At 41.0% G+C, this 25665-nt stretch overlaps 1 protein-coding gene across 3 annotated transcripts in view; it reads right to left on the bottom strand.

Moving 5' to 3' along the window:
• RALGPS2 (Ral GEF with PH domain and SH3 binding motif 2) overlaps positions 1 to 25665 on the bottom strand; it is a 96293-nt gene that overhangs the window by 2914 nt on the left and 67714 nt on the right. For 2 of the 3 annotated variants that reach the window (XM_027894174.1, XM_027894175.1), the window contains exons 9-18: positions 24206 to 24343; positions 23243 to 23333; positions 22229 to 22296; positions 21451 to 21586; positions 20507 to 20658; positions 11921 to 11975; positions 9735 to 9812; positions 8052 to 8157; positions 7245 to 7337; positions 210 to 315 (exon numbers count right to left, since the gene is read on the bottom strand). In XM_027894174.1, the coding sequence (XP_027749975.1) occupies positions 210 to 315; positions 7245 to 7337; positions 8052 to 8157; positions 9735 to 9812; positions 11921 to 11975; positions 20507 to 20658; positions 21451 to 21586; positions 22229 to 22296; positions 23243 to 23333; positions 24206 to 24343 (1023 nt within the window). The remainder of the gene's footprint in view (positions 1 to 209; positions 316 to 7244; positions 7338 to 8051; positions 8158 to 9734; positions 9813 to 11920; positions 11976 to 20506; positions 20659 to 21450; positions 21587 to 22228; positions 22297 to 23242; positions 23334 to 24205; positions 24344 to 25665) is intronic. The other variant, XM_027894173.1, reaches the window with a different exon arrangement.

The following is a 25665-nucleotide window of genomic DNA, read 5'->3' as shown; positions in this document are numbered from 1 at the left end:
TTGGAGGGTTTTCAGAACTTAATGAAGACTCTAAGGATTCTCCACAGATTCTTGTTCCCACAGCTTCCTAAAGGCAAAGAGGACACGTTGGAGAGCAGCTGAAATTGCAGGGATGTAACAGGATGTCACCTTTCACTTGCTCATTTAGTTGCTTATAAACGAGCTCAGCCAAGCAAATGCTTATTCTGGGAATCAAATGGCACTCTTACCCTTCTCAGAGTCAGTCAATAAGAAGAGATCTGGGTGCTCAGGGTCATCTGCCATCATCACCATCCAGCCCACCACCGACACGTTCTTGCTGGGTGTGGATTTGAACTGGAAATACAGCCAGAGGTGTAAAACTGGATTAAACCAAGAGGCTTCAGCCAGTTCCTCTCAGTGCCACTGTCAGAGACTGAGGAACTTCAAATGAAGCACAGCACTTCATACAGTTAATTAACAAAACTCACGTGAAGTTAGTGACAACAGAACTTATCACCATTAATGATATTCAAAACAAATTAAAGGGAATATCACAATCTGCAAACACTTGTCCAAACTGCACTGCATGGAGACAATTCCTCACCACATTACTGCACATTTGAATGTACAACATAGTTCAAAAGAAGGGTATTAATAAATGCAAAGCTAATCCCTCCACTGTTAACAAACAGAAGAATTGAACTTGTCTGTTCCACAACTATTCAAAATTAACACATCGTAATAGTCTGTAATTACACACATAACATAAGTCCTGGGGACAAGATAACACAACTGAGTAATTACATATTACGACATGATGAAGAAAATGGATCAAATGAAGATGCAGATTGAATAAAGCAGTGCCCAGAACACCATGGGCTCATTTATCAACAAGATGTTCAAAATGCTGGGGCTCCCCTCTTCGAGATGTTACTCACACACTGACAGATAACAATACCTGTCTCTGCTACACTAGCCCCTCTCTTGACAGCTCCCACTGTTTCTCATTCACCTGGTCAGTATTATTTTCTGCTTCTCAGGTTTTCTGAGTTCCAAGCTCTTCTCACCCATTAAATCCAATTTATTTCCAAACCACAAGCTTCCTTCTCCCTGGTCTCCTTGTTTACCTCTCAGTAGCTGCTCAGGCAGTCCCACCCACTCCCCAGTCCTGAATTCATTCCATTCTCTCTGTCTTTAGCTGCCAGGTCTCCTCTTCCTCATTCAAGGGTCCAGCAGAGACTTTTCCCATCAATCCCAGCACTCCCACCCTCTGCAGTGCTTTACCTCACTCCTTTGCACAGAAGATCCAACTCTGCTCTATCCTTGTCCTTATCCTGCCTTGTGGATTCCCATTCCAACCTCTTTATTAGCACAGTAATTTTGATCTCTCTTAAATATATTATTAGAAATCATAAACCATCCTTGAGACTGTTTCAGCTTTAAGCCATTAGAACTAACCTGTAGTTCTGAAATACTTTTATTCTTCATTCTAATGCCACATGGCTGATGCATCAGGTTACTTCTGCTTCGTTTTAGAAATATTGCTTTAATATTACAAAAATAGAACTCTGGTTCAACCAAAGAAAGCATTACTGCTAATAAGTTTGAGGGTAAGAATATTCTCTGCATGAAAATACAATAACTTTATAAATAAAAATAAATAAAAAGTTCCGTTGCAAGTCCAATGTCAGTTATTCTGACCTGTGCCACAGATTAACTGAAGACCTGGAATGTCACAGAATCATCACAGAATCCCAGAGTGGTGTGGGTTGGAAGGAACCTTAAAGACCATCCAGTTCCACCCCCTGCCATGGGCAGGGACACCTTCCACCAGCCCAGGGTGCTTCCAACCTGGCCTTGGACATTTCCAGGGATGGGGCAGCCACAGCTTCTCTGGGCAACCTCTGCCAGGGCCCCACCACCCTCACAGGGAAGAATTCCTTCCTAATATCCAACCTAGAGCTGCCCTCTGTCAGTTTGAAGCCACTGTCCACATAAGTTTATCTGTCTGGCACTTGCAAAACCAGCTGCATTTTAAACCTCAGTTTAAAATCCATCCTAACTTGAAAAGAGAACAAATGTCAGGCTGGTACTTGAAAGAAAAAGCATTTTAACCAAGTTCAAAATAGTTTAAGAGTCCAGTGTCTCTATATATGTATACTAGAGTTAAGTAACTCACAGTCTTTGGGGGGTGGACACGCCTCAGAAGAGGAGGAAGTAAATTATAAAGCTCTATCAGACAACGTTTCATTACTGTGAGGGCTGGATAACATAACTCCTTTCCAAACAGAAACTACAATTTCTTTGAAGAGTCAGTAAGTAATGTTAGTCTGTAATGAAAAACATTACAGTATTTTATCTGAGAGAGGGAATAAAGACAAGGAAATGGAATAAAAGAAGGATGTAACTCATGACTTCTTAAAAAAAGTGTATATTCAGAACTTGCTCTGGGCCTGCTGATGACATTGCCTCAAGAAAAAAAGATGACACAGCCTACACTTTAAAGGGACCTGCAAATTACAAACTTCTAAGTAGTCCTAAAGCATTACTAAGTCCTTTTCAGAGATGGAAATCTGAGTCACAAAGCAGTTTTAATAGGCTACAGATCAACAAGGAACCTTTTGAATGGCACTCCTTCCTAGAGTTTCATGAAAACAGCACATCTGGGCTTTCCTATCTTAGTTCTACATCCCAACAGGTATCCAAGATGTGGCACTGCCATGCAGCTCCAAACTGCTGCAGCTCCCTGCTTTCTCATTTCATTTCATTTCACTCAAAACAATTAGTTAATCATGGTGCTTCTCCAAAAAGCAAACAGCTCCGCACAAGGAGAGTGTTTCCCGCCAGCATCAGTCCGTCATCACTTGTAACACGTCAGCTCCCCATCCCCGGGCACGGCTGGATCTGAGTTCTGTGTTTACACAGTCCCCCAGGGCAGCTCATTCTCCACTGATGCACAGAGCCTTGCTAACAGCAAGCCTGCTTTGTTAACATGGAGGGAATGAAAGCTTCATTGTAAATTAATGTTCCTGGTTCTTATTTGCTTTTTTGTAATGTAGGCCACTGGAATGACTCTTATTACACACATGGAAAACTGCACAGCTCTGGCACCAGGCAACTTCACGACTGAGGGTTGTTGCTGTTGTTCTGAGCTCAAAGGCATTTAGACATAAATCTCTGAATCAAAAACTGAATTAATCTGTGAACAGGCTTTTCATTCCAACCTTTTAGCACCTACAGATCTCCTCCTGCACATCTCCCGTTGAGATTTTACAGCTTTCTAACATTCAGATCATTTTCTCCGTGGCCAAACACCCTTCTTAAAAGGACAGAAATCTTCTTCGGGGTGTTTCAGTGAGACTGCCTGAGCTACAACTACCACATTTTCTAGACTGCTAATAAATGGATCTAATTCTGATTATAACATGCAATGGAAGGCTTGGAACAAACAAAGGTTCGTGCTCAAGGGTGAGGCCTCCGAAAGTCTCCGTTTCCTTTCCAAGTACCTACAAACACGGAAAAATCTCTCCTGCACGCTATGTCATCACAGCAACCGGCAAGATTCTCCAGTCCAAGCACTTTCACCAGTTATTTTAAGGGTGTATTCACACTTTTCAGGGTGAATGCTCATTTTAAGACTAAGTTCCAGTGGCTGCCCTTTGCTAAAGGTGCACGAGTGCTCCAGTTCTGTCCCGGAGGCTTCTTCGTGGGTACCATTTCAGCATATGAGACAAAACCTTAAAACTGTACACAGATTGTGCTGTGCTCATTATAAACATGCTGATTATACACAGTTCTCCATTACTGCAGTAATAACTGAGAGCTGTTCACTAGTTAAAAATCAAGGCTCATTATACGTAGTAGCCTTTCCTAGGAGACACAGCACAAGAAAGTTTGTCACACGCAGGTATTACAGCATCTCTTCCTCTCAACCAGATTCACATCTGGAACACACACAGCACTGGATTCACTCCTTGGTGTTTGACCACAGGCATGAGAAGAAGAGCTGGCTTGCCCACGTCCTACAGGGAGGGGATTTCTTGCCCTTTTTGCTGAATTACACAGGGATTTTAATGATGTAATTTTCCAAAGAGGTTGGCTATTCTAAGCCTGGAAGAGCTTTGACTGTTGGCCCATTCCAGGCGCTCAGCCTGAGCTGCCTGGAGCAATTGCAGCAGCAGAATGGTCACAAGCACGCCTGTAATCAAGACACGTTCACCACCGGAGCTCCAGCCAGGAAACTTTATATAGCAGACTGACTCTTTTGTTGCCAGAGATCCTTTCCATGTCACAGAGGCCTTGAGAAAGGAAGCAGAGAAGACAGTTGTTTAAATGGCTCCAGAAGATGCTTGGAATATTTTGCTGAGGTAAATCTCCAGTGTATCAATCTTTGAAAAAGAAGCCTGATTCCAAGCAGACAGTAAAAAAAACACCCCAAACCTAGGTCTAACCTTGAATCTCCTTATTTTGCAGAGCAAACCTCTTAGGAATATCACTGGATAGTATCTGGAGGATATACTCATGCTCCAGCTATCTACAGATGATTGACCATCTGCAGTTCATTCTCTCCGGATTAACTTTCTTTCTGAAACTGCAACCACGGAACAAAAGGTGAGGCTTTGCACAATAACCCTGCAGTGAAACAGATGGGAATCTATGCCATGGATAGTCAGGCTCAAAGTACAGCACAGGTAGAGCAGCTGGACAAGTCACTGATCACCTGTTAATAGGCTGTTTAACAAACTACCAATCCCTCAACCTCAGGCTCCTACAGAAGTTACCAGGTTATTTTCCACCTTAATTTGACCATAAAGATCATACTCTGTGCTATAATAACCTCTGAAGCAAAGGTTCGCTGCGAGCATTCACTGGGAACTATTTGTCCAAATAAAAGACAACCCAAACCACAGCTAATAGTTACTCCAATATTTTCACCTTGACTGCACCCAGGAAAACGGATCAGAGACTGAGAATTCACAACGGGCTCTGCACCCACAAAAAGAACAAAGAATGCTCACTGCCCTCCCTAAAAAGCTCAAAGCAAGACATGAGCTGTGATCAGCCAAATCCAAGGTTGTGCTGGATAGTTCAATCCAACCTCACAGAGCCAACTATTAAACAAAAATTAAGCTGCTCCAGCAGTCACTGCTTTTCACTGCCACTCCTGCTCCTCCCTTTCCTGGGAATTGCCTCGCTCAAACTCCACTCAGCATTTGCAAGCCACGAGGCTGGCAGGCTCCTGGTGGGAAATCCTGCCAGCACCCTGGACTCAAATGCCTCCTCTCCTCTATCTGCAAACTCCCTTAACTGCTCTGCTGGATCATCTCTGGACAGGGAAACGTGAGAACATCAGGATGTGAGGCAGATTTTGGCTTCTCAGGCACCAGCCTCTGCTCATCAGCAGTTTAGCTGTTGTGGGTATCACAACACATCAGTGGCTTGGGGAATATTAAAAGTCGATTCATGAGGTTCAGCAAATAATTTCTCAAAGAGGACTCCAAATGGCTGTGACTGCATTTCGAGCCAAAGTAAAGGCTTTTGCAGGAAGAGGGACTCAGGAGGATCAGGTACCAGACTTTTCACCTTTTTCCTTCATTAACTTTTGTCTGAGAAAGGGCAGGACCATTTAAGAGATGAAAATCGTTATTCTGAAGGAAACGTGTAAGCAAATGGACCACAACAAAAATTCAATATACTTGATTTCCAAACACTATAACTACTCACTATGCATTTTTTCCAAGTTCTCTAGACCTGCATGTTATTTAGATTGTTTTAAAATGTTAACACAGAACAGTGAAAAAGAAGTTTCTGAATGAACAGATACAAGTCTGGTAAAGTCCTCCATAGTTTTGTGGTGGACAGTGGACAAGAGGGACTTACAAATGCACATTCTACTCTTAAAAGAAAACAAGATGCAATTTTGGCACCAAGCCTGAAGGAATCACAGCAGTAACAGGAATACAAAGTTCTGACATTACCGAAAATTATTTTTCCATTTCTCGGTGTTTCCAGAAAAAACAAGCAACTAACTGTGAGTGACACAAAGCCAGCACAAGTTCTCTCTTGGTACTTTTTCTTTAACACTTGGCATTTCTGCTCATAAGAGCTTACAAGTCTGCTCTTTCCAGCTACCTTTCCTTTTAATGAGGCTGAATCCTTCCATAAAGTTTTCACTGGAACCAGAGAAAAAAAATACATCCAAACACTTCTCCCAGGACAGCCAGGAGACAGAATGCCTGGCTAACAGCCCTTTAGCCTGGGCTGCTATTGTCTCAACTGGCAGGACAAATCAAAGCAAGATCAGTTTTGATCTCACCCAAGCAAAGTACAGCAACTTCAACTATCCAGGAGCCTGCTAAGCAGAAATCTTAAGCTTCAGATCTCTACCCTCTGAATATAAAAATGTTGGGATAAGAAAGCAGTATTTTGTACCAAAAAAGGGAATGAAGTCCCTTTCACAAGGATTCCATAAGCACATCTCAGCCTGCAAAATGACATAAGCTTTATGCAAAGCAAATGCTTTTCAGTGACAGTTGTCATAAATTAACCTAAAACACAGGCCAAGTAAAGTAAGTAAAGATTCTGAGTAGTGAATGAACCCAGAAGAAGATTCAAGTAACTCAGATTTTATCCAGCTTCTTAACAGAACCATTACAATGAACCAGGAGCATTAAACAGGAACTATGCACATCATAACATCCCCAGGACGGGTCTAGAAAATCCTCTGACTCCTTCCCCGCAGGAGCAAAGTATTTTTAGCTTCTTTCAAACAAAGCTGCAGCGAGTAAAAGGGATGCCAGCATCATTCAGCTCTCTGCTGAACAGATGAAGTGTTTTGTGCTGATGGAATACATGATTATACAGAGAAAGAGAAGAGTGCAGTTTTACCACATGAAATCAGTACATGTTTTATGTTGCATGCTGTGACCTCCCAGCCTTTCCTCACTGCTGCTTGGTTGGATTTCAAGTTGCTGCAACACTCAGAGCATCCAAAGAGGATTTCTACCTTAGAAAAGGGACAGACCCAAGGACACAGATCCCTTCCTTACCGACCCACAAACCCAAAGAGACACATGGCAGATGCAAAGCAGATGTTCTCGGTGTAGCACATAAATGTAAATGATGTTTCCCTGGGGCACATCCATATGAGGTGACAGATTGACTGGGAGACAGGACGGTGCTGACCAGAAATCAGGCAAGGCCCGAGCTACTCTCCGTGTTTACATCAGGAAATCCCATTTTAATTTTGGCAGCTGACCCTGGAACAGGCCTGGTTTACGTACATGTTTTCTCTCTGTGGCCTTCAGGGATTTTGCAGCGTAGTAGAAGAGTTGGGTCCCACACAGAGCTACCCAGTATTTCGTCCAAGATGCTACCTGGGGAGAAAAGAGGGGAAAAAACCCAAGTGCAATGGGTAAGTGAAACGGTTCGTAACACTGAGCTGTAAAACAGGAGGCATCACATCATCCTGCAAGAACATGACAGCACTGACTGCCCAGCCAAGCCATCAGCCACGTTTCCAAAGCTGCTGTTTGTTATTCGTGCAGGCCTGTGGATGCAGGAGAAATCCAGAGAGCAGAGAGAACATGTGCCTTTCCTCACTGATCTGGGAAAAATGGTCTGCATCTCACTCTAGACTTCCTGCAACCCCTACTGAACACTTCGATGGGTCAGAGTAAACCTGGCCATTTTCTTTTCCATTTTGGGTACTGCCATAAGGGATTCTCATGAATATGTATTTTGATTTATAATTCATAATCAAGCATCTGCAGAGCAAATGCTAATGGTTATTATCAGTTGATAAACTGTTAGGATTTGCCTACAACCCTCTCCTTTAAAGTGATCAGTAATCCCAGAAAATTTTAGGTAGCATTTCCTTCTCTCCTACTCCCTAGATTATGGCTATAGCCTTATAAACTGAATAAATGTACCAAACAGAAGAATGAAAACTCTGGCAGTGACCCTAAATCTTAACCAGCAAGGCAGAGGAGACCTCAGGCACCTGAATTAGTTGCCCAACAACCATTTTACTATATTTATAACTGGGCAGAGGAAGAAGGTGGGGAAATTAATTAAAAGAGGTATCTTACTGTAGGTTTTTTGCCTTCTTTCAACAAAGTCTTCCTCCTGAGAACACCTTGAATAGTAACTGCTCCTGGATACAAATGAACAGCCAAATCTTCAGATTCTAGGGAGCTGAAAGGAGCATGTGAAGATTTGTGTGAAAAAATATTTCTCCTAAAGTAGTTTTCCAACCATTACCAAAAACTAATGCAAATACCTTTATTGTAATTTAGAAATGTCAACTTTTTATTTATTGGACTTCATTGTGGGAAAAAAACTTTGGCTGTTAGAAGGAATTGCTGTTGTGGAATTTACACTCGCAAGCAAAAAAGTGATCAGAAAAATTAATTAGCCAAGCAGGTAATTAAATCCTTAATCAAAAAAAAGAAATTAAAACTCAAAACACAACTGAAAGACAAGAACAATTAATCTTAAAAAGCAAACGTCTGAAGTGCATTTGTACAGTTGCTGTACATGTTAAACCTCTCCTTCAGCCCTCGCAGGAAAGATTGGAGTAGTTTTTGGTTAGAAACACTGGGATCATTAGCACATCAAAACCAAAGCACAGCTCAAACATGCACAGTCTTTCAAATATCTGAAAGCAGGAAGAGTGGGCAGAAGCAGGAATAAAGAGCAGAAACCCAAATCACAGCTTTAAGGTTTTAATGTAACTGGGGCTCTAATTGCCTGCCCTACGTAGGACCCGAGAGCAACGGGCTGAAACAAATGCCAGGTAGAGCACTGTGGAAAGAAAACTCAGCTTGATTAAAATTACAAAGCTGACTGGCTCAAAAACCATTTTCAATCAGTGAAAAGTCACAGGAGGAATCATTTCAGCAAATGTCAATCAGAGCGTGTGGCTGAAGGGCTGGGTCAGCAGCTTTCCAGAAAAGCCAAGAGACTGAACGGCACCCAGAAATCATTTCCAAGTAAGTCAGCATTTGCTGTTTCATCCATCCTAATGTTCACCAATGTTTACAGTAAGCTGGAAATCTAGCAAACCTCTTCCCTGCAGCAGCTACTGAGGATGATGACATGGAGACAATTTTGGACACTGACAGGTGAGAACATGAGTTTATTCAGTGAGACAACGCTCGGTTCTTAACGTGACAAAGGTTTCACAGTTAATGGCCATCTCTTTCCCAACTACAGCGACACAGAGCTGGAGGCAGGATTTGCAGCTTTAATTTGTCAGAATAATCAGTTATGTTACTCTGTCAGCTTGCAAATAATACTGTATGTAATAAATTGGGGGCAATTTGAATGTGTTACTCATTTTAGGCACATCTCTGACTTCAGTGAAGAGGAGCAAAGAAATTCAACGCAGAACTGCCAGCAAACAAAACACGTGGGATGCCATCCATTAGCACCAGAAGCAGCTTCACTGTCCCCATGGGAACTCCCAGCACTGCTCCACAGCGGCAGGCAGTGCAAAAGCTACCCTGGCCAAACATCTTTAAGGCTCGACAGAAAGATCCCCACGGTTCAGAATTTGGATTTGCAGACCAGAACGAACAAAAGTCCTTATGGTGATACAGAGTAAAGGCATAGGAAAGTATTTCTGTCTGAAGGGAAAGGTCTCTACCTTTTATTTTGGGCATGTAAGTTAGAAAGATAACATCAGAAAACACCCACTTAATTATGAAACCAAACCAAATCACCAACACCAGAGGGAAGGTTGGACACCTCTGTGTGCAGTGGGATTGTACCTGCTGGCCTTCATGTGGCCTCGATGGCCATTTCGTGACACTCTTGTCCCCGGACCGAGAGAATGGTACAACCTGTTCCTGTTGGATTCCATTATAAATTGTATGTATTACATATACTTTCATCCACACAAACAGCACGACTGCTAAAACAGCACAGAACTATTTTGGTGTGCATATCACAAAGCCACTTCTTCCACATCAGAAACAGAGGATAATTTCGTTCAGAAAAACGCATGCAGAGGTAGATACCGTGGGCTTTGATTTCAGCAGATGTTCTCTTTGTCAGAACTCGTAATACTGAAGTGTTTTATTGGCACTGAAGAATAATATATCTTGAGAGCAAAGTCTGCATTTAGCTGTTAGATTAAATCAATGCAAAGGAACCACACTAATAAAACTTGTCTTTAAATCTGACTTTGCATGTTACCAGAAAAAATGGTTTCAATTTCTATGAGGATGCACACACACAAGCTGCACAGAAAGTAGTCATTAATAACACTGGATTTATCCCAATTTTGCCAGAGCTGTTAATTCCAGATAACTAATGCCTCTCCCTCACTTAAAGAGTCTTATAAAGAATGGAAACCCACTGTACAGACCAAAATTAGAGAGACACCCTCTCTAGTGATCTTACATTTTAACACTTGCATGTCAGTGTATTAAATTCCAAAATGTGCTTCAGGAACAGACTCCAGATTGCTGCATATCTCTAGGAATTTCCCACCCGGTGTTTGGAATGTCTGTAAGGAACCCCATCCCTTTCCCTGGAATCAGGCGAGAGAACTCACCCTGAAACACATGCATAGTGTTCTCAAAGAGCTCTCTCAGGGAAGAGGAAAGTATGGAAGGCAAGTGGAATTTGGAGGAGGAATTCCCTGACTTTAATGTTTCACATGGAGTAAAACCCTCTCCCTGGGGGAGTCTGGGCCTGCCTGTTCTCATTAGGACAGGGATGAAAACCCCCTGCTTTGACTCAGGAGCCCCCAGGACAGTTCTGAAGGGTCCTACCACACGTTTCAACCTGACTAAAATTTCTAAGTGTCTTATGCTAAAAGCACTCAGCTCACCATTTTGTCCAAGGGCTTTTCCATGTAACTTTTTTATCTTTGAGAAATCACTTGATAAGGAGGCAGGAAAGGAAAACATTCAAAAGGTTCTCTTATGTGCCCTGTGAGGCAGCCCCCAAGTCTGAGATTGCCTTTCTGACCCTGTTTTCTGTCTATGCTTGTGTGGAACGTTCCCACTGATCACCTTAATGGAATCATAAGGGCCTTTCCTCACGTGTGTATCCATATTTACAGCACGAAACATCCAAGAGTTCACCTATGGCACAGAGAGAGATTTTCAAGGACTTCTTCCAAAATTAGCACAGGACCTGAACTGCTTCAGTGATTTCAAGCAGAGTATAAGGTTTGTGGTAACAGTGGTACCGACTATAAAGTTCTTTGACAAAAATTCCTATGAAAAATGGCAAAGCATGGTAGGAAAGGTCATCCATGGCAACTCAGGGTTACCTGAAACATCGTCACAGAAGCAAAAGACACAATTTATTGTGCATCTTGCTCAGCTGTGGGGAGGTGAATATTCCACCTTTTTCTATATTAAAACTCCAGCTGTTGGTCTTTTTCCACATTCTCAAATGCATCCTGGAAAAGGGCTTACACTGTCAGCATCACCTGGGCCTTTGGAGGTGCTGGATAAGGAGCAACATGTTAATTCTGGAGCACAAAGGCAGACCTGAGCAAGGGGCATTTCTGTGTTTTCCTGTGTAACACAGGGGGAGTAACAGTGAAGTGAAAAGCAGAGGCAAAGGAGGTGAAAATGTCAATGACCAGAGAGCCAAGGGATCACCAAGGGATAAATGAAAACCAGATGGGTCACATGAACAGCACACACCTGAGATATCCATGTATATAAACATGCTGTGGGGTCTAAGGGTTCTCTGGCCCAGCTACTTAAAGAATGTGTGCAATCAGTAAACACCTAATTAGGACAAAGTCCTGTTAACTACTAATGAGCAGGAGGTACTTCTCTGCTGCTTCAACAGATCCTGTGAACTTACTACAGTTTTTTAATATTCTTACACACAAAAGACCTCTAGATCACTAAAGTAAAGCTTCATTTTGAGGACTGGGTGAGAAATCGTAGGCAGCAACTGTGAATAGTGAAACACAGGTTTTTCTTACCTTTCAAATGCTGGCCAGGATGTCTCTTCACTGAGTTCAGAACCATCACTGCTACCTGGAACAAGATAAGAATGAATGACACTATTTCATCATCTACAATTGAACCATTTCAAGGATGTCTCTCAACACAATATTCAAGATTAAATGTGTAAAAAAACACTCCATTAAAACACTTCAAGGAAAATACTTTGCAATTTGCTCCAGAAATTTCACATGAACAGAGGCAGAGATTCGAAGGGACAAGGGCTAAGTGCACATTAAGAAGTTGAAGAAAAGGAGCACTAGTAAGTGGGAAAGGCATTTACAAAACTTAAAGAACACGAAAAATGAAGATCTGTCTGATTAACACAACAAGCATTTAAAAAGAAAGGTCACTTATTGAAATAATTCCTTATGAAGTCATCCGGTCATAACACTGAAATGCAAATTAATTGCTGAGTCTCCAACACAGGATTTGAGGAGCCTCAAACAACTTTTTAAAGCTATTTTCCACTTACTCTATCAGATCACAACAGCATTACTTCCTTCTGTGCTTTGTAAACTAATCCAATGCTACCATAAGTATCTTATTTTCAAAACACTGACAGTAGAGGAAAATCACAAAATCCAGTTATCTAATGCATCCATCTTGGCATGCCCACAAACAACACCATAATTTACAATTACAGTAAATCCCATTAGCCTGAAAAAGACTATTTAAGTACAGATACAAGGTGGGTGTTATCTGTAATGTTGTTAAAAGTCAGTAAAAATGTATCAGTGTAGAAATACTGTTAACAGAATTCAGGAGCTTCAGTCACTGTACCATGCACAATGTTCAAAGGAGGAATTTACTCAGTTATTTTCAGACAAACCAGAAAGCAAACCAATAAAAAAAAAAAAATCTAAATCAATGCATCTTACTTAAGAGTTCTCCCAGAGAAACAGCAGCTGAAAATGGGAACAAATTCCCAGTCATTTTACACAGAAAATCAGCAGGGAAAAGTGGTGCCCTGAAGGATAATGCGTACAAAGTAAATCTGGATATTCACTGAGTAAACACAGAGTAAACATGGGGGCAATAAAGAGTCACACACAGCAGGAGCAATTCCAGCCAAGAGCCATGAAAATCTCAGCATGGGCTGAAGTTTTCTCTGTGCAAAATCCAAGAGAAAAGATGTGCCTTTATCTGCCAACTCAGCTGAGATGCCTCTTTTGCAAACATCAGCTCAACAACCTCACATCAACATCATCTCTAAGGGATGGTGGATAACTTGGTCCCAGCTTATTCTGAATTTTTCCTCAAAGGGAAGTCCTAACCTGGTTCACACCAACATGACAGTAAAAGAGATCTGAACTGTGGAAGAAGTTAAGAGACATAAAAGTGATGTTGCAGTGGAGCTGCTGACTCCTAAGCTGGGAATAAAGGGCTGCAGGAAGTGAAGGATTATATTCAACAAGTAACCAAATTCAGGTGGAACCTGCTGTTCCAGTAAAAGCCTTTGCAAAGTTCCAGAACAATGTTTATAATTTCCTGGGAGAAAAAAAAAACCCCTGTCACTTAATATTTCCAGCAAACTCTACATCCACATCACAGTGAGGAAATCAGGGATTTATTTTATCCTAACAAAACCACAACAACACACAAAGTCTCTTCAAAGAAATAAATAACATGGTTTGAGGAGGAAGAGACAGAACGAGAGGTAACAATTCAGAGGCAACTTGGGGGAGATATTTGGGGTAAAACCTCCCAGCTGACTGCCTGGTAGTAGAATCTCTTCCAGTAAGATTTTCAAGTGCTGAAATCCTTTCAGCAGGTGGAATCACAGTTAGAAAGGGAGGTTTCAAACTATGAAAGAAGTTTTCCTGGCATGGAATTGAGATTTCCTTTGTGGCTACTTGGAGCAATCTGTCCTGCAAAACGGTGCAGCAATTCCTCTCATGTCATTCATCCAGCACTGAAGGAATTAGGGACACTTAAAATCTTATTTATTTCCTTATTACTGCTTAGATTTAGCTTTATACTAACAAGAAGTGCAACTCTAATATGACTTTAATTGAGGCCCATGTGATAAAAATCCACACAATTAAACCCCAGTAATAAGATTGTATTATGAAGTAATTCTTTATATTTAAAGTAGGCTGATACATTAAAATTCTACCTGAAGTGACAGATTGATGGCAACTGTATTAGCTTTGCTAATAAAGTTGTAATTCAATTGCTGTACTAAGTACACTACAGAAAGATTTAAAAGCTAGTGCTGCTTTCTAAAAATGCAAAGCAATTTCAGAGGCAGAGCTGAAATGTCACCTGTCAGAGAGTGACAATCCTTGCTACAGTATCAGTACAGTTAGAAAACGTGGAAAACTTTGGGGGTTTTGTAAACAAAAAGTTTCTAGAAAGTTTAATCTACACAGAAATTGCCAACTGCACTTCTAAGAGCAGCCTCAATTTGTAAGAAACTTGGGGCAAACATCACAGATATTGATTTAATGTTTATATTGATGCCTACAGAGATTGTAAAAAGCTTTAACAAAAACCTGGAAAAGACTGAATTTTAGCATTTGACTATCCCTCAAACATCCCAGATAGAATATCTCCACGTTCTAAAAAAACTACAGGAGGTATTTTGCAAATCAAAAGTTCTGATGCTAAAAGAAACCCCTTTCCTGAAAAGCAAAAGAATATACATTACACCTTCCTTCCAAAACAAAACAGAAGTAAAAGGGACTGTTTTTAACTCAATAAAAGTTAGATGTCTAGCCAAGTTCTGTTTAAACATTAAGTGCACTATTTGACTGTCACCTCAACTGGAAATATTTCATTCATTCAGTACTCTAAAAATATATCACCTTCTTAAATTCTTCTCAAGTATGTACTCAATATTTGAGTTTTTCCAACAACCTCGAGCAAGTCTTCAGGTTAAACTTCATAACAAATCCTAGATAGTGTAAGTCCTTTCTATTAATGTTCTAAACACATTTTGGCTTCATGTAAGAAGCTACTAACACAGACCACTATCTTCCTGGTTTTCTTCATTGATAATAAAATAAAATAATTCTTGTTCAGGATTAAAAAAAAAAAAAAAAAAAAAAGATCTGGGTTGTGTTTATCTTTACTCCTTAACCTGAAGGCTTTTTCCTAGTTTAGGAATAACAGCACAATTGGCAAAATGGGGTTTTTTTGCCAACTGTGGTGGTGATTATCAGTTCAGATGTGAATTTCCTGCTCACATTTGTAGATGTGCACGTGCAGTGTCTGTGTTCCAGCCCCACAAACAGCCTGAGGTTCCCAGTTATGGGACAGGGAATGCCTAAACCACTCCATACCCGTTCCCCCGGTCACGGCATCCCCTCACTGCCCCGAGTCTGGGGATACTGAACACTTAACACAGGCTTCCTTCATCCAGGAGTCAGTCCCCAAAGTCAAACAGGTGTTAACATAAACAAACCAACCCCAAAGAGTTTAAAAAGTATTCAGACTAGAAATTCTTTCCCCTTCCCAAAATCTGTCATCGACGCCCTCTTGGCTCCAGCCACACCGTGTTTCCAGGGCTGGGGACTGCCCTGATGGTGCTTGAAATTCTGATGTCAAAACACAAAGAATTGGTCAGGAGGCCTGAACGTCGCTGGTTGTAGCACAACACAACCCAGCTGACACCACAGAGGTGGGCTCCATGCCCTCAAAGTTCTGTTCTGCTCTGCTGGGTTTGTGACCATACTGAAACCCCTCATGTAGAGTTCATCACCATTTAACTACTGTAAAGTTTAACAGCTCAGCTTTGGCTCTCCAGTTAAGCAAAGAAGGATGGTGGGAAGATTCGAGCTGCATCGTGCCAGGGAATCACCAGAAACCTTTAATGCCATCGCTGATAATGATGTGAAAAACTAACAAAAGCAAATAACCCAGTGGATAAAGATGGGGCAGAGACAGGGGTTGTACAACTGCATTAACTGCAACACCTCCAGAGCACAAGCCTTGGACCAACCAACACTAAGAAGGACTGGGGAAGAATTTTCCTCCTAGAATATATCCCGCTCCTCCTCTCAAATCCAGGCACCTACATGGGCATTTTTAACCTCTAATATTATACAGCTTTCTCATTTACCTTATCACTAATGAAGTGATTCACAACAACAAACCAGGATATCCACAGTCAGGGATATTTAAAGGAAATATATTAAAAACCCCAGCATGTTTCTTCCTCCTGAAACCCTACCCAAACTTTTGATCTGATGACTCAAGAGTCCTAAACACCTGAAGAGCAAACTTGAGGGTGAGGAATCAAACACACACTGGGCAGAGGTCTCCCCTACTGTACAGGCTGCCAAAACCCCTGAAAGGAAATGCACACACCATACACCGACACCTATACTTTCATTTAAAGAGCAATATAATCCCTTGTAGAATTCAATAACTTGGAGGTGGTGATTTGAAAGAGGGACTCATTAATATGCTGATATTCTCTTATGCATTTCATGCCAGTTTAGGTTTGGAATTGCATTGTTCTTACAAAGGCACTTTCTTACATTAATTCACACATTCAAAACACCTTCCTTTGGCTCTGCAGCATTAATTCCTCTGACTGCATTAGAACAAAAGCTGAAGTTATTCTCAACACAGAAACGAAGCCCAATGTCCAAGAGCCTTAGTTTTTCCACAGCTTCCATCCATATCACTCTAGATCAGGAGAAATAAGCGGAAAAAGAAATAAGCAGTCCGAGAAAGAAAACACTCCAAAGTCAGAATGGAATTTGCCTCCTACACTGCTACAAACACAATCCATACCTGCTCCCTTTGAATTTTTAAACACCTGAAGTGACATTCTCAGTTTCAGCAGAGTATTTCTGTGTTCACACCTTGAGACACCTGTTTTTAAGCAGCAGACATGAGACAACACTCTTAAAACAAACAAACAAAAAAAACCTGCTCAGCAAAACGACTTGGCATCCTGTAGGTTTGGTGCTGTAGGAGGAGAAAAGCCACACAGAAGCAATGTATGAAAAGAGGGGCCTATTTTACACAGTTCCTTTACTACAGAATTCTCTGAACAATTAGCCATTGTAAACAAACTCAGCTCGAGAAAAGAAATTCAGCAAAGTAGCAGAGCTGAACTGCAAGAAATGGTGGAAATCCAAAGCTTCTGAGAATATTAATGAAACAATCTTATTGCTGCAAAGATACTTCAGAGCACCCTTAAGCAACACAGAAATACTTTAAAAGTGTAAGAAAATGGGGAAGTAAGAGAAAACCATATATTCTTAGGAAAAATAATCTTACGAAACAAAGGAAGTTTGTGCTGTTTCTGAGTGGAACCACGATCTAGTAAATGCATCTGAATTTATCCTCCTTTTAGCAGAACAAAGACACCTTGCAGCTTCAGGACCTGCTGATAGCAAGCAGTGGGGATTCTCAGTAACCTCTCACTGCAAAGTAAAAGCACCTGTCCTAGTTTACTGAAAGCAGATATTCTGGATTGTCTGCACAAAACAGACATTTTCAGCACTATTCCGTGTTTTCATGTGCTGTCTATCAAAAGTCTGTTTGCAATCAACAGAAATACAGTGGGGTTTTAAGGACTCAAGTCACATAACCTCTTTTTAGCCACCCACCTAAGAATGAGATGAATCATAACCTTGGAGATCATAATTCTCTTTGCGATTATAAGGAGCTCCAATTATCACCAGCTCAAATGCAACTGCCTACATTATGAACATCTAAAACCTACAAGAGACTATTTCCTCTTGATACATTGCTGAAATCAAGAGGACATTTCTCATCTGATACTGTATAAAGGACTGGACAAGTGTTTCTTCCTTCTGATGAGGACAGCCCTGGCATTGCTGGAAAAAGATTTCTCACTTCTGTTCAGCTGACAAAGACCTGTGTTATACAGGAAGATGTCAACAGAACCAGAGGGACATCTCCCTCACTCCAGCACAACACACGACCCTCAGCTGTGGATGACAGTCCCATGGCTTCAGGAACAAGAGCTGTTTTGACCCAAGCACGAGGCATTAATATAAGAGGGGCCAAATCTTGAATATTTTTTGAGTTCCAGGTTTTTTTACAGAACGAGTTAAAAGCACACAATCACCCTCCAAGCCCTGACATGAAGAAAAGAATCTGATAAAGGCCTCTGACCGTGGCTGTCATGTCACAGATTGGTCTGTTTGCAGCAAACCCCCTGCCTGGCTCACTTTCTGCACTGCTGCTGCTTTAAGAATCGTTCACTGCAATGAAAAACACCCACTTAGCATATCCTTCATATCAGAAAGATTAATGGATGTAAAAATGTTGGGTATTCCCTGCACCATTCCCAGAAGGGACTCTGCCAGTCCTTCCCAACACAACACAACCAGAATAGTCCGTTATCCCTTGAAGGTGTGTTTTTAGCCTAAACTAACACACGCTGCGGGGTTCCTGCAGACACTGATGGTACATTGCTGCTGCTGCTTTGATATGGAACACAGAGGCAGATTATATCAGATCCTCCAGTGTGGAGGGACTGGAAACGCCTGAACACCTCTGAGCCCTCGAAACACCAGAGCGATTTAAAGAAGCATTACAGTCGTCTTTAAAGGCACATTCAAGGTGCTGGCATAGCAGAAACTCTGTCCATGTTTTGAAGAGGGATCATTTATCCAAAAGGTTAAGTCCTATATAGGCTTATATGTAAAAAAGGTAGTCCTGTTCCTGGAGCAAGAGGTTTAAATCCACGTTTACGGGCAAGGTGAGGAATAACACTCTTTTCAGTGCCCACATTCAGAAGACATTTTCCTGACCATCTTTTGAAGTTGTGCTGTAGAACACCATAAACCTCCTCTCTGCTGCAGTGACTGTACTATTTCCAAGTCCTGAGTAAACAGACTACTTCAAACATGATGGAGGAACTCAGCAGCTTCAATCAACTTCCTTAAATCCTGCTGAGGCAGCAGCACAGAATGCCAGGCAACTTACACTTCCAAGAATTCTGCAGTCACAGATACTGCAAACCTCCAAAACTTCCTTTCTTCCCCCCATACGTATTTCTAGCACCTCCACCAATCTTTTGTGCCATTGAGACTTTCAAAACCTAGAGCAGCAAAAGTTATAATGCGTGCTGGACTGTCAAAAGAGGGTTAAAACAGAAGTATCCGAGTGTGGGGAGGTTGGAGGTGGAAGAGAACGGGAGGGAGGAAGTTTTAACCACAAATGCTGATCTTGCAAAAAAACGCACGAGGGTTGCTGTTTTACAAGTGATTTATACCAGTCTTGTAAAGTGGCAATTTTGTTCCTACTGCATGGAATCAATAAGGTCATGGTTGAGCTAGAGAACAGAACTGAAAAATTCGGAGATGAGACGGAGCAGGGAAACCCCCTTTTCTCTAAAATATCTGGATAGAGGCTGGTTCTCACTTGTACCTCATGAAAAACTGCCTGTCAGCTCTGCCAAACCTTCCCTGCTAGGCTCTAATGGAGGTAAAGAAATAATCCACCCTGGAAGAAAGGATCAGCTGCAGAGAGTTCCTTAGATATTTAGACAGAAAACTTAAGTAAAACACTGCCCTGAGAAAAGGGCAATGCTACGTCTCAACAAAGGTGACACACATTTGGTCTAATGCCACAGATTCACCTATTAATTTTTTTTTAAATTTAAATCATTGCCTCTAGATAGTTGACTTTTTCCCCATGAACTAGTTAATGTTTTCTCAGGATATGGCCTTCTCCTCAAGAAAATAGGTGTACAGCTCCAGAAAAACAGCATAATCTGAAAATCCGTGACCTTGTTTCTCTCCACAAAGGCTAAAATGCAAAAGTGTTTTTTTAAAATTAAGTTCTCCAATGAACTGTAAAATGCCACAATGTTTTTTTATTACCATAAAAGCATAAAAACCAAACACCACTGAATTCTATCAAGCTAAGAAATCTGAGAAAAAGGACTGTTAGAGAGGTTCCACTTCCTAGCCCTGGTTGCAAAGAGGTGGATATAAGAAGCATTTGTCCTGCCCTCCCTTCCCTTTAAGGATTCTGTGCACAACTGGAAAAAAGAGCAACTCTTGTCACAGAAGACCCTCAGGAAGCAGAGGTTCCCAAAAAAGAATACCACCCTAAATATACGAAGATAAATAAGTTACCAGTATTAAGTAGACTCTGACATTTCAAGTTATCTGAAGGTTAGATTTCTATTTACTTCTGCCCAAGTTAGAAGTATTTGGAAATGATGCTCTTAAAACTGTCAGCAATTTACAGTTCTCACTGTCAAGTCAATATGGCATTTTCAATAGAAATCCAACCAAAAGACATTTTAGAGTTGGATTGATTTCAGGGGAAAAAAAAAAAAAAGAACAGAAAATCATGCCCTGCACTTCCTTCCACCTCCCATCAAGGAAGGGGAGTATCAGATGTTGTATCATTAAAGGGGATGAGGAAAAAAAAAAAAGTGCCTTTTTTTATAATTTCCCAGTTCAGGGTGTATAAATTATTCCACCCTCCTCCACCTGCATTTCCCAGCATTGTCCCAAAACACAATCGGTATTTCAGAACAGTTCTGCTGCAGGCACAATCGTGCTAAAACCTTCACTAGGAGAACACCATCACCGCATGGGAACGTTTTCAGCTCCTACCTATTGAAATGCCACTGGAAAGGGTGGAGCTCTCGGCCTGGCCTCGGGATGGGACGTGGGGCTCCATGACGCTGTCATCCAGGAGGTGCCTGGGGCCCGCGTTGGGGAATGTCGCGCTTTTAAATTCCGCCGTGTTCATCTTGTGTATGAAACTGCGAACAGGCAGGGACAGGGCTGTCACAGCACTACCTGGGATGCGTTTCAGGAGTCGCTGGAACACCCTGAGGGATTGCAGGTAGGGTGTTCCTCATGCCAAACTCAATCATGGCCGAGTCACAAGCAATTCTGCACAAACTACGGGAATTGCTGGGTTTAAAACTTCACCCTACTCACGTAACAAAGAGAAACTCAAGAGTACATTAACAATTACTTTCAACATCCTAAGTCTTCCTATAACACATAATTGAACTGTAGAACTGCATTCTAGCTCAGTAAAGGTAAGTTTACACAATAGAAGTTATTAATTACTTGATAGCTACAACCTGGCATTTTGGAAAGATCACAAGGTAAGTGACGACAATGATCAAAATATTAATTAGAAGTACACCTGGAAAAAGGTGTAGACTTTAGTGCAGCCATTACTACACAAAGTTATATGAAAGTCTACAAAGGAGGTCTCCCTATAAAAATACAAATAAAGCAGTTATTTCAGTTTGAATTTGAAAGAATTGTACTGGCACTGATTTGTTAAAAGTGATAGTTTTGTCATTCAAAAGAGCCATTTTGGTTAACTCATTGCCTAGGCTTATCATCATAATTTCAGTCTTTCTATTTTGACTAATTGTCTTGGACAGGGATACCACTAGTTCTGACTGGGATCCCACCCTTACAGTAAGTGAAGTTCCGTGAACAAATCATGCCACTTTTTAAAAGCACAGCTTTTGTAAGGAAACATGAGACATCACAAAGTTCGAGAAGATTTTCATATTAAACAAAGTGCTGACTTGTATCCCAGACTGTGACATTTCCTGTGCCCGTGGGGTATGAGGTTCCGAGGAGAAGGGGGTGTTGGTGGCAGCAAAGCTCCCTCAGCTGCCACGTTCTTCCGTCCGCTCTGTGGAGATGCTCCGACTTCAGAGCCTGGGAAGGGAAAAGACATCACTCCTGAGTCACTTTGGAATTACTGTCAGGGCTACTTCTCAGAAAACCAAGGAAGAGTCACACAAAACTTCCTAAACTCAAAGTATAAGGGACAGTCTGCAATAAAACTCACCAATAATTTAAACCCCTGCACTTTGGATCTTTTGCACAGGATTAAAATCAAACACCCTTAGTTCAAACAGACCATCCAGTTACAAATATTTTTTTAATCCTAAAGGTTGCTGCATTTGCTACACTGGCAAATCCCACTGATTCTACATTTTCAGACTCCTGCCTTCAACCACTTTTGGCATTGACCAAGAAGAATGTCCGATTTTGGAAGCACATCCCACCAGGAAAAGTTTAGATGAAGGCCCTTCTGTCTGGACACAACAAAGAATGAATATTTAATAGCTCTTCACCCCAACTGACACTACCAAGTTAGTGCCACAATACATACAAGAACCTAAAAAAATGACTCAGTTCCTTCTTTACAGATCACCTTTAGACTTTTTATTACAAATATACAGTGTTTGAACTTCACACTTCTTTATTGGCCTCAGGCAAATATTTTCCACGTTCACAACTCAAAAATAATGCACAGGACAACCTCAAGTCTTCTCACATTTGTTAAGCATTTACCTACTAAATCTTCTCTGGAAGCAGCAGAGTGGGGGGTGCTGGTCCCTGGTTCTATCTTTAATGAAAGTCTGCATTAAAGAAACATTAAAAATTACTTCATCAGGAAACAGAAATGCAAGCTTGTGAAAAAGCATTTTTTCAATTTACAGTTGAAAGCTGCCTGCTTCTACAATCGCAAGAAATGCTATGAAGTGAATACAAACTGTGCAGAGTTATCTTCAGCACACACTGTTTCCAAACTTCATTGTTTGGTTCATACAGAGCAGGTCAGGTTTGCAACACCACCAGGACCTCCACGGCCCAGGGACCTCTGGCAGATCCAGAAACGCATTGAGGATATTGCTACTCCAGCATAAAACCCTGGGAAGAATTAAAAAAAAATATACAACTGCTCCCCTCACCTTGACTAAAATATTTATTCCTGGCACACTCTTTATTTTAAATTTTTCTATAAAGCCTAGTGTGCCAAGCCAAGCCTTTTGTCTTTACTGGTCCAAAATCCTTTTGTGTCTTGGAAAACACATTATCAACTTGATTTCATCCATAATTCAAGTTTTTTCTGTAACAGGCACTGTTTAATGCCATTTCCAAAAGTCCCACAGAAAAGGCAGACTCCAGGGGCAGAGAACTCCAGGAAGATCAAGTGTATCTTGTCCACACAGTTTCCAGAACCAAAAATCTTTGAAATGAGCAAGGTACAAAAAAAAAATCTACTTCATTCTGGAGAGAAAAAAAAATTCAAAGTTTGACAGCTCCTCTCCTTCCTATTCCCAAACAGTTCAGTAATGAATCGTTACAATTTTATAATTTAATTTTTTAAAATACAGTCCAGGTATTCAAGTCACAATGGCTGGTTTCTAACTTCAGCCTCTTCGCTGACAGACACCTTGGGGGATAAAAAAATAAAACAGCAGGGACACCCATATCATATAATATACAATCCTACAAGTGACAGGCTTTGTGTTATAGAAGTTATTATGTTATGTTGTGTCAGTTGTAGCATTTTGTACTTACTTGTAATTGTCATCTTCTACAAACTTTTGTAGTTCTTCTATGTACTGCACTGAGTTGAGATATTTTTGGACGTGAGGCAACATAGGAATATCTGGAGAAGAGATGACATTTATTATTACCATACCACTCACTGGTAAGCAATTCTCCAGAAACTATTTAAGCAGATTCAGGTCTCCTGACTTTTTATGTGAGATGAAGGTACAAATTACAGTCTCTGGTGATACTGAAATTTTAGAACTTCATAGCAAATCTCACGTGCTGAGCTGACACTCCCCACATTCACAACCCCCAGAGCTGATTATCAGGGCACATGTGAGGGAAAATAAAGACAACTTCCCAGGTCAGATTGAAAGGCCCAAACCTGGAATGTGGAGGGCTCTGTCTGAGGACTCCTTCACAGCCCAAATTCTCTTGATATTGAGCTTTCAGGGAAGCCACAATCCTGTGCTAATTCACATTCCACCATTGCAAACTCAGCCTTACAACTTTACTAGAATATGAAGGGCACTGTGAGGGAGACCTTTGAAGAAAAAATACATGACCTGATCCCTGAACAGAACTATAAATGTCCAAAAGACAAGCTGAATGTATTTTATTACCTCCAGTAAAAGTACTACTCCATATTTTTAAAATTCACGGACATAAAATTATGAAACACACGGCTACAAGCTTGTAACACACCAGCAAAACTACTGTCAAATAGGATGTACTCCACATTTATCATCAGGAAATACGTCCTGCAGAAATGTGTGTAAGAAAAGGGTGATTTTATTCTGTCTCCTCACGCTGATGCTCCGTCTCAACACCAAAATAAACCCTGACTTTTGGTCTGAGAGGATGAGGGAGGGTGTTCATGGCATTCTAATGAGCTGGGCCTTGCTTAAGCTGCATTACAGCAAACAAATATTGAAGCTTTTACAAAGTTCTTCTCTCTAACACTGCAATGTTTCCAAAATAGCTTACCATATTCACAGGACTGCTGCAAGTCTGAGATAATTCGGAGAATGTTGTTCATTAAGTTTGTTCTTTGCTCACTTTCCAGAATGCTCGCTGTGGATGGGTAGGCAGAGTCAATATATGTCAAGTCTGACAGATAAATACCTGAAATAAGATGGAAATTAAAAGTTTCTTTACTTCAGTGTCTCACACTTAGCACAAAAAAAAAACCTCACCAACAGTATTGTGAAGAATTTTTGCTTTCATTGACTGATGTGCAAGCAGGTCTTTAATAATGTCGTTATTTCTAAATCTAAAAGTAATTATAAGGGCGTGAACAACTGCTCGCAAACCCCACCTTCACCACAGCACCAATGAACAATTCCCTTGACAAACATGAAGCACCCTGAACACGCAATGCTAAAACACCCGAGCAAAATTACTGATTGTTTAGGAAGCTATGACTTCTTTCAGCAATTAAAATATACTAGAAGGAAAAATTGTATCTGTAACCCTTCAACTGAATAAAAGCTCGAACTCAACTTGCAGCAATGTGGGAAAAGTTAACCAGGGAAAAAGGGCATCAGACTGAAATGTGGAATGAATCCAATAGCCTTACAGATAAGACATTTTAAGTCTTCTACCTGCCTTTTTCCCCCTGCACTGTTTGTAATCTTACTACTCTTTCCATCCCCTGATCATATAGAGATGAAAATCCTCCTCCTTACACACTAATGCTGTAGATAAAACACTTATTTCTAAATGCAACTCCATCTCTTGAACTTCACCCAAAGACTGATCATTCTGCCTCAACTAAATGAAACACATCCTGACCAACTCTGCTATTAAGAGGAACTGCTCTTCGTCCCCTGCATCTTTCACAAGACACCCAAACTAAAAAAAAAAAAAAAAAATACACAAACTTGAATAATATTATTTCAAAAACCCAATTTCTGTTAAAGGGAAGTTTTAAAATTACATTTCGCTTCACCTCTCAGCCTTGTATAACCAAAATCATAACAAGGAGTTCGGCTTTACAGGTGGAAGACTATTAATGCAACCTCACAAGAGCAGCAGTTGTGTTTGTACAGCACCTAACCAGCACAGCCCTCAAATGTGAGCTGGGAAACTCTGGGCACCCCTCCAAAATCAACAGGCACACACGCGTGTGTGCGCACACACAGAAACAAATTAAAATACTTGTGGCTGAAAGGTGACATATAAAAAAGCGAATAAAAAGGTATTACACATGACCTGATACCCCACTCAATCTCTCAATTTTCTATTCTGCTAGAAACGGTTTATTAAGAAACAGAAAGGATAATCAGAACCATCAGGCAGCCCCGTTTAATTGCCACGCTACACTGTGTAAGCTGTCCTGAACCTGACTTTATACCAAGCTATGTCCAAACAAGCCTTTAAAATCCCAAACCTCCTCAGCCTTCCACAGATAGGAGTAAATCATGCTTATTAACTATAATTAGGGA

This window comes from Empidonax traillii, unplaced genomic scaffold (genome assembly GCF_003031625.1).
Source record: "Empidonax traillii isolate 1590-97213 ecotype Southwest subspecies unplaced genomic scaffold, ASM303162v1 scaffold419:size1009643, whole genome shotgun sequence".
Lineage (NCBI taxonomy): Eukaryota > Metazoa > Chordata > Aves > Passeriformes > Tyrannidae > Empidonax > Empidonax traillii.
Note: the sequence above shows the minus strand (reverse complement) of the source record. Positions and strands in the feature narration are given on the sequence as shown.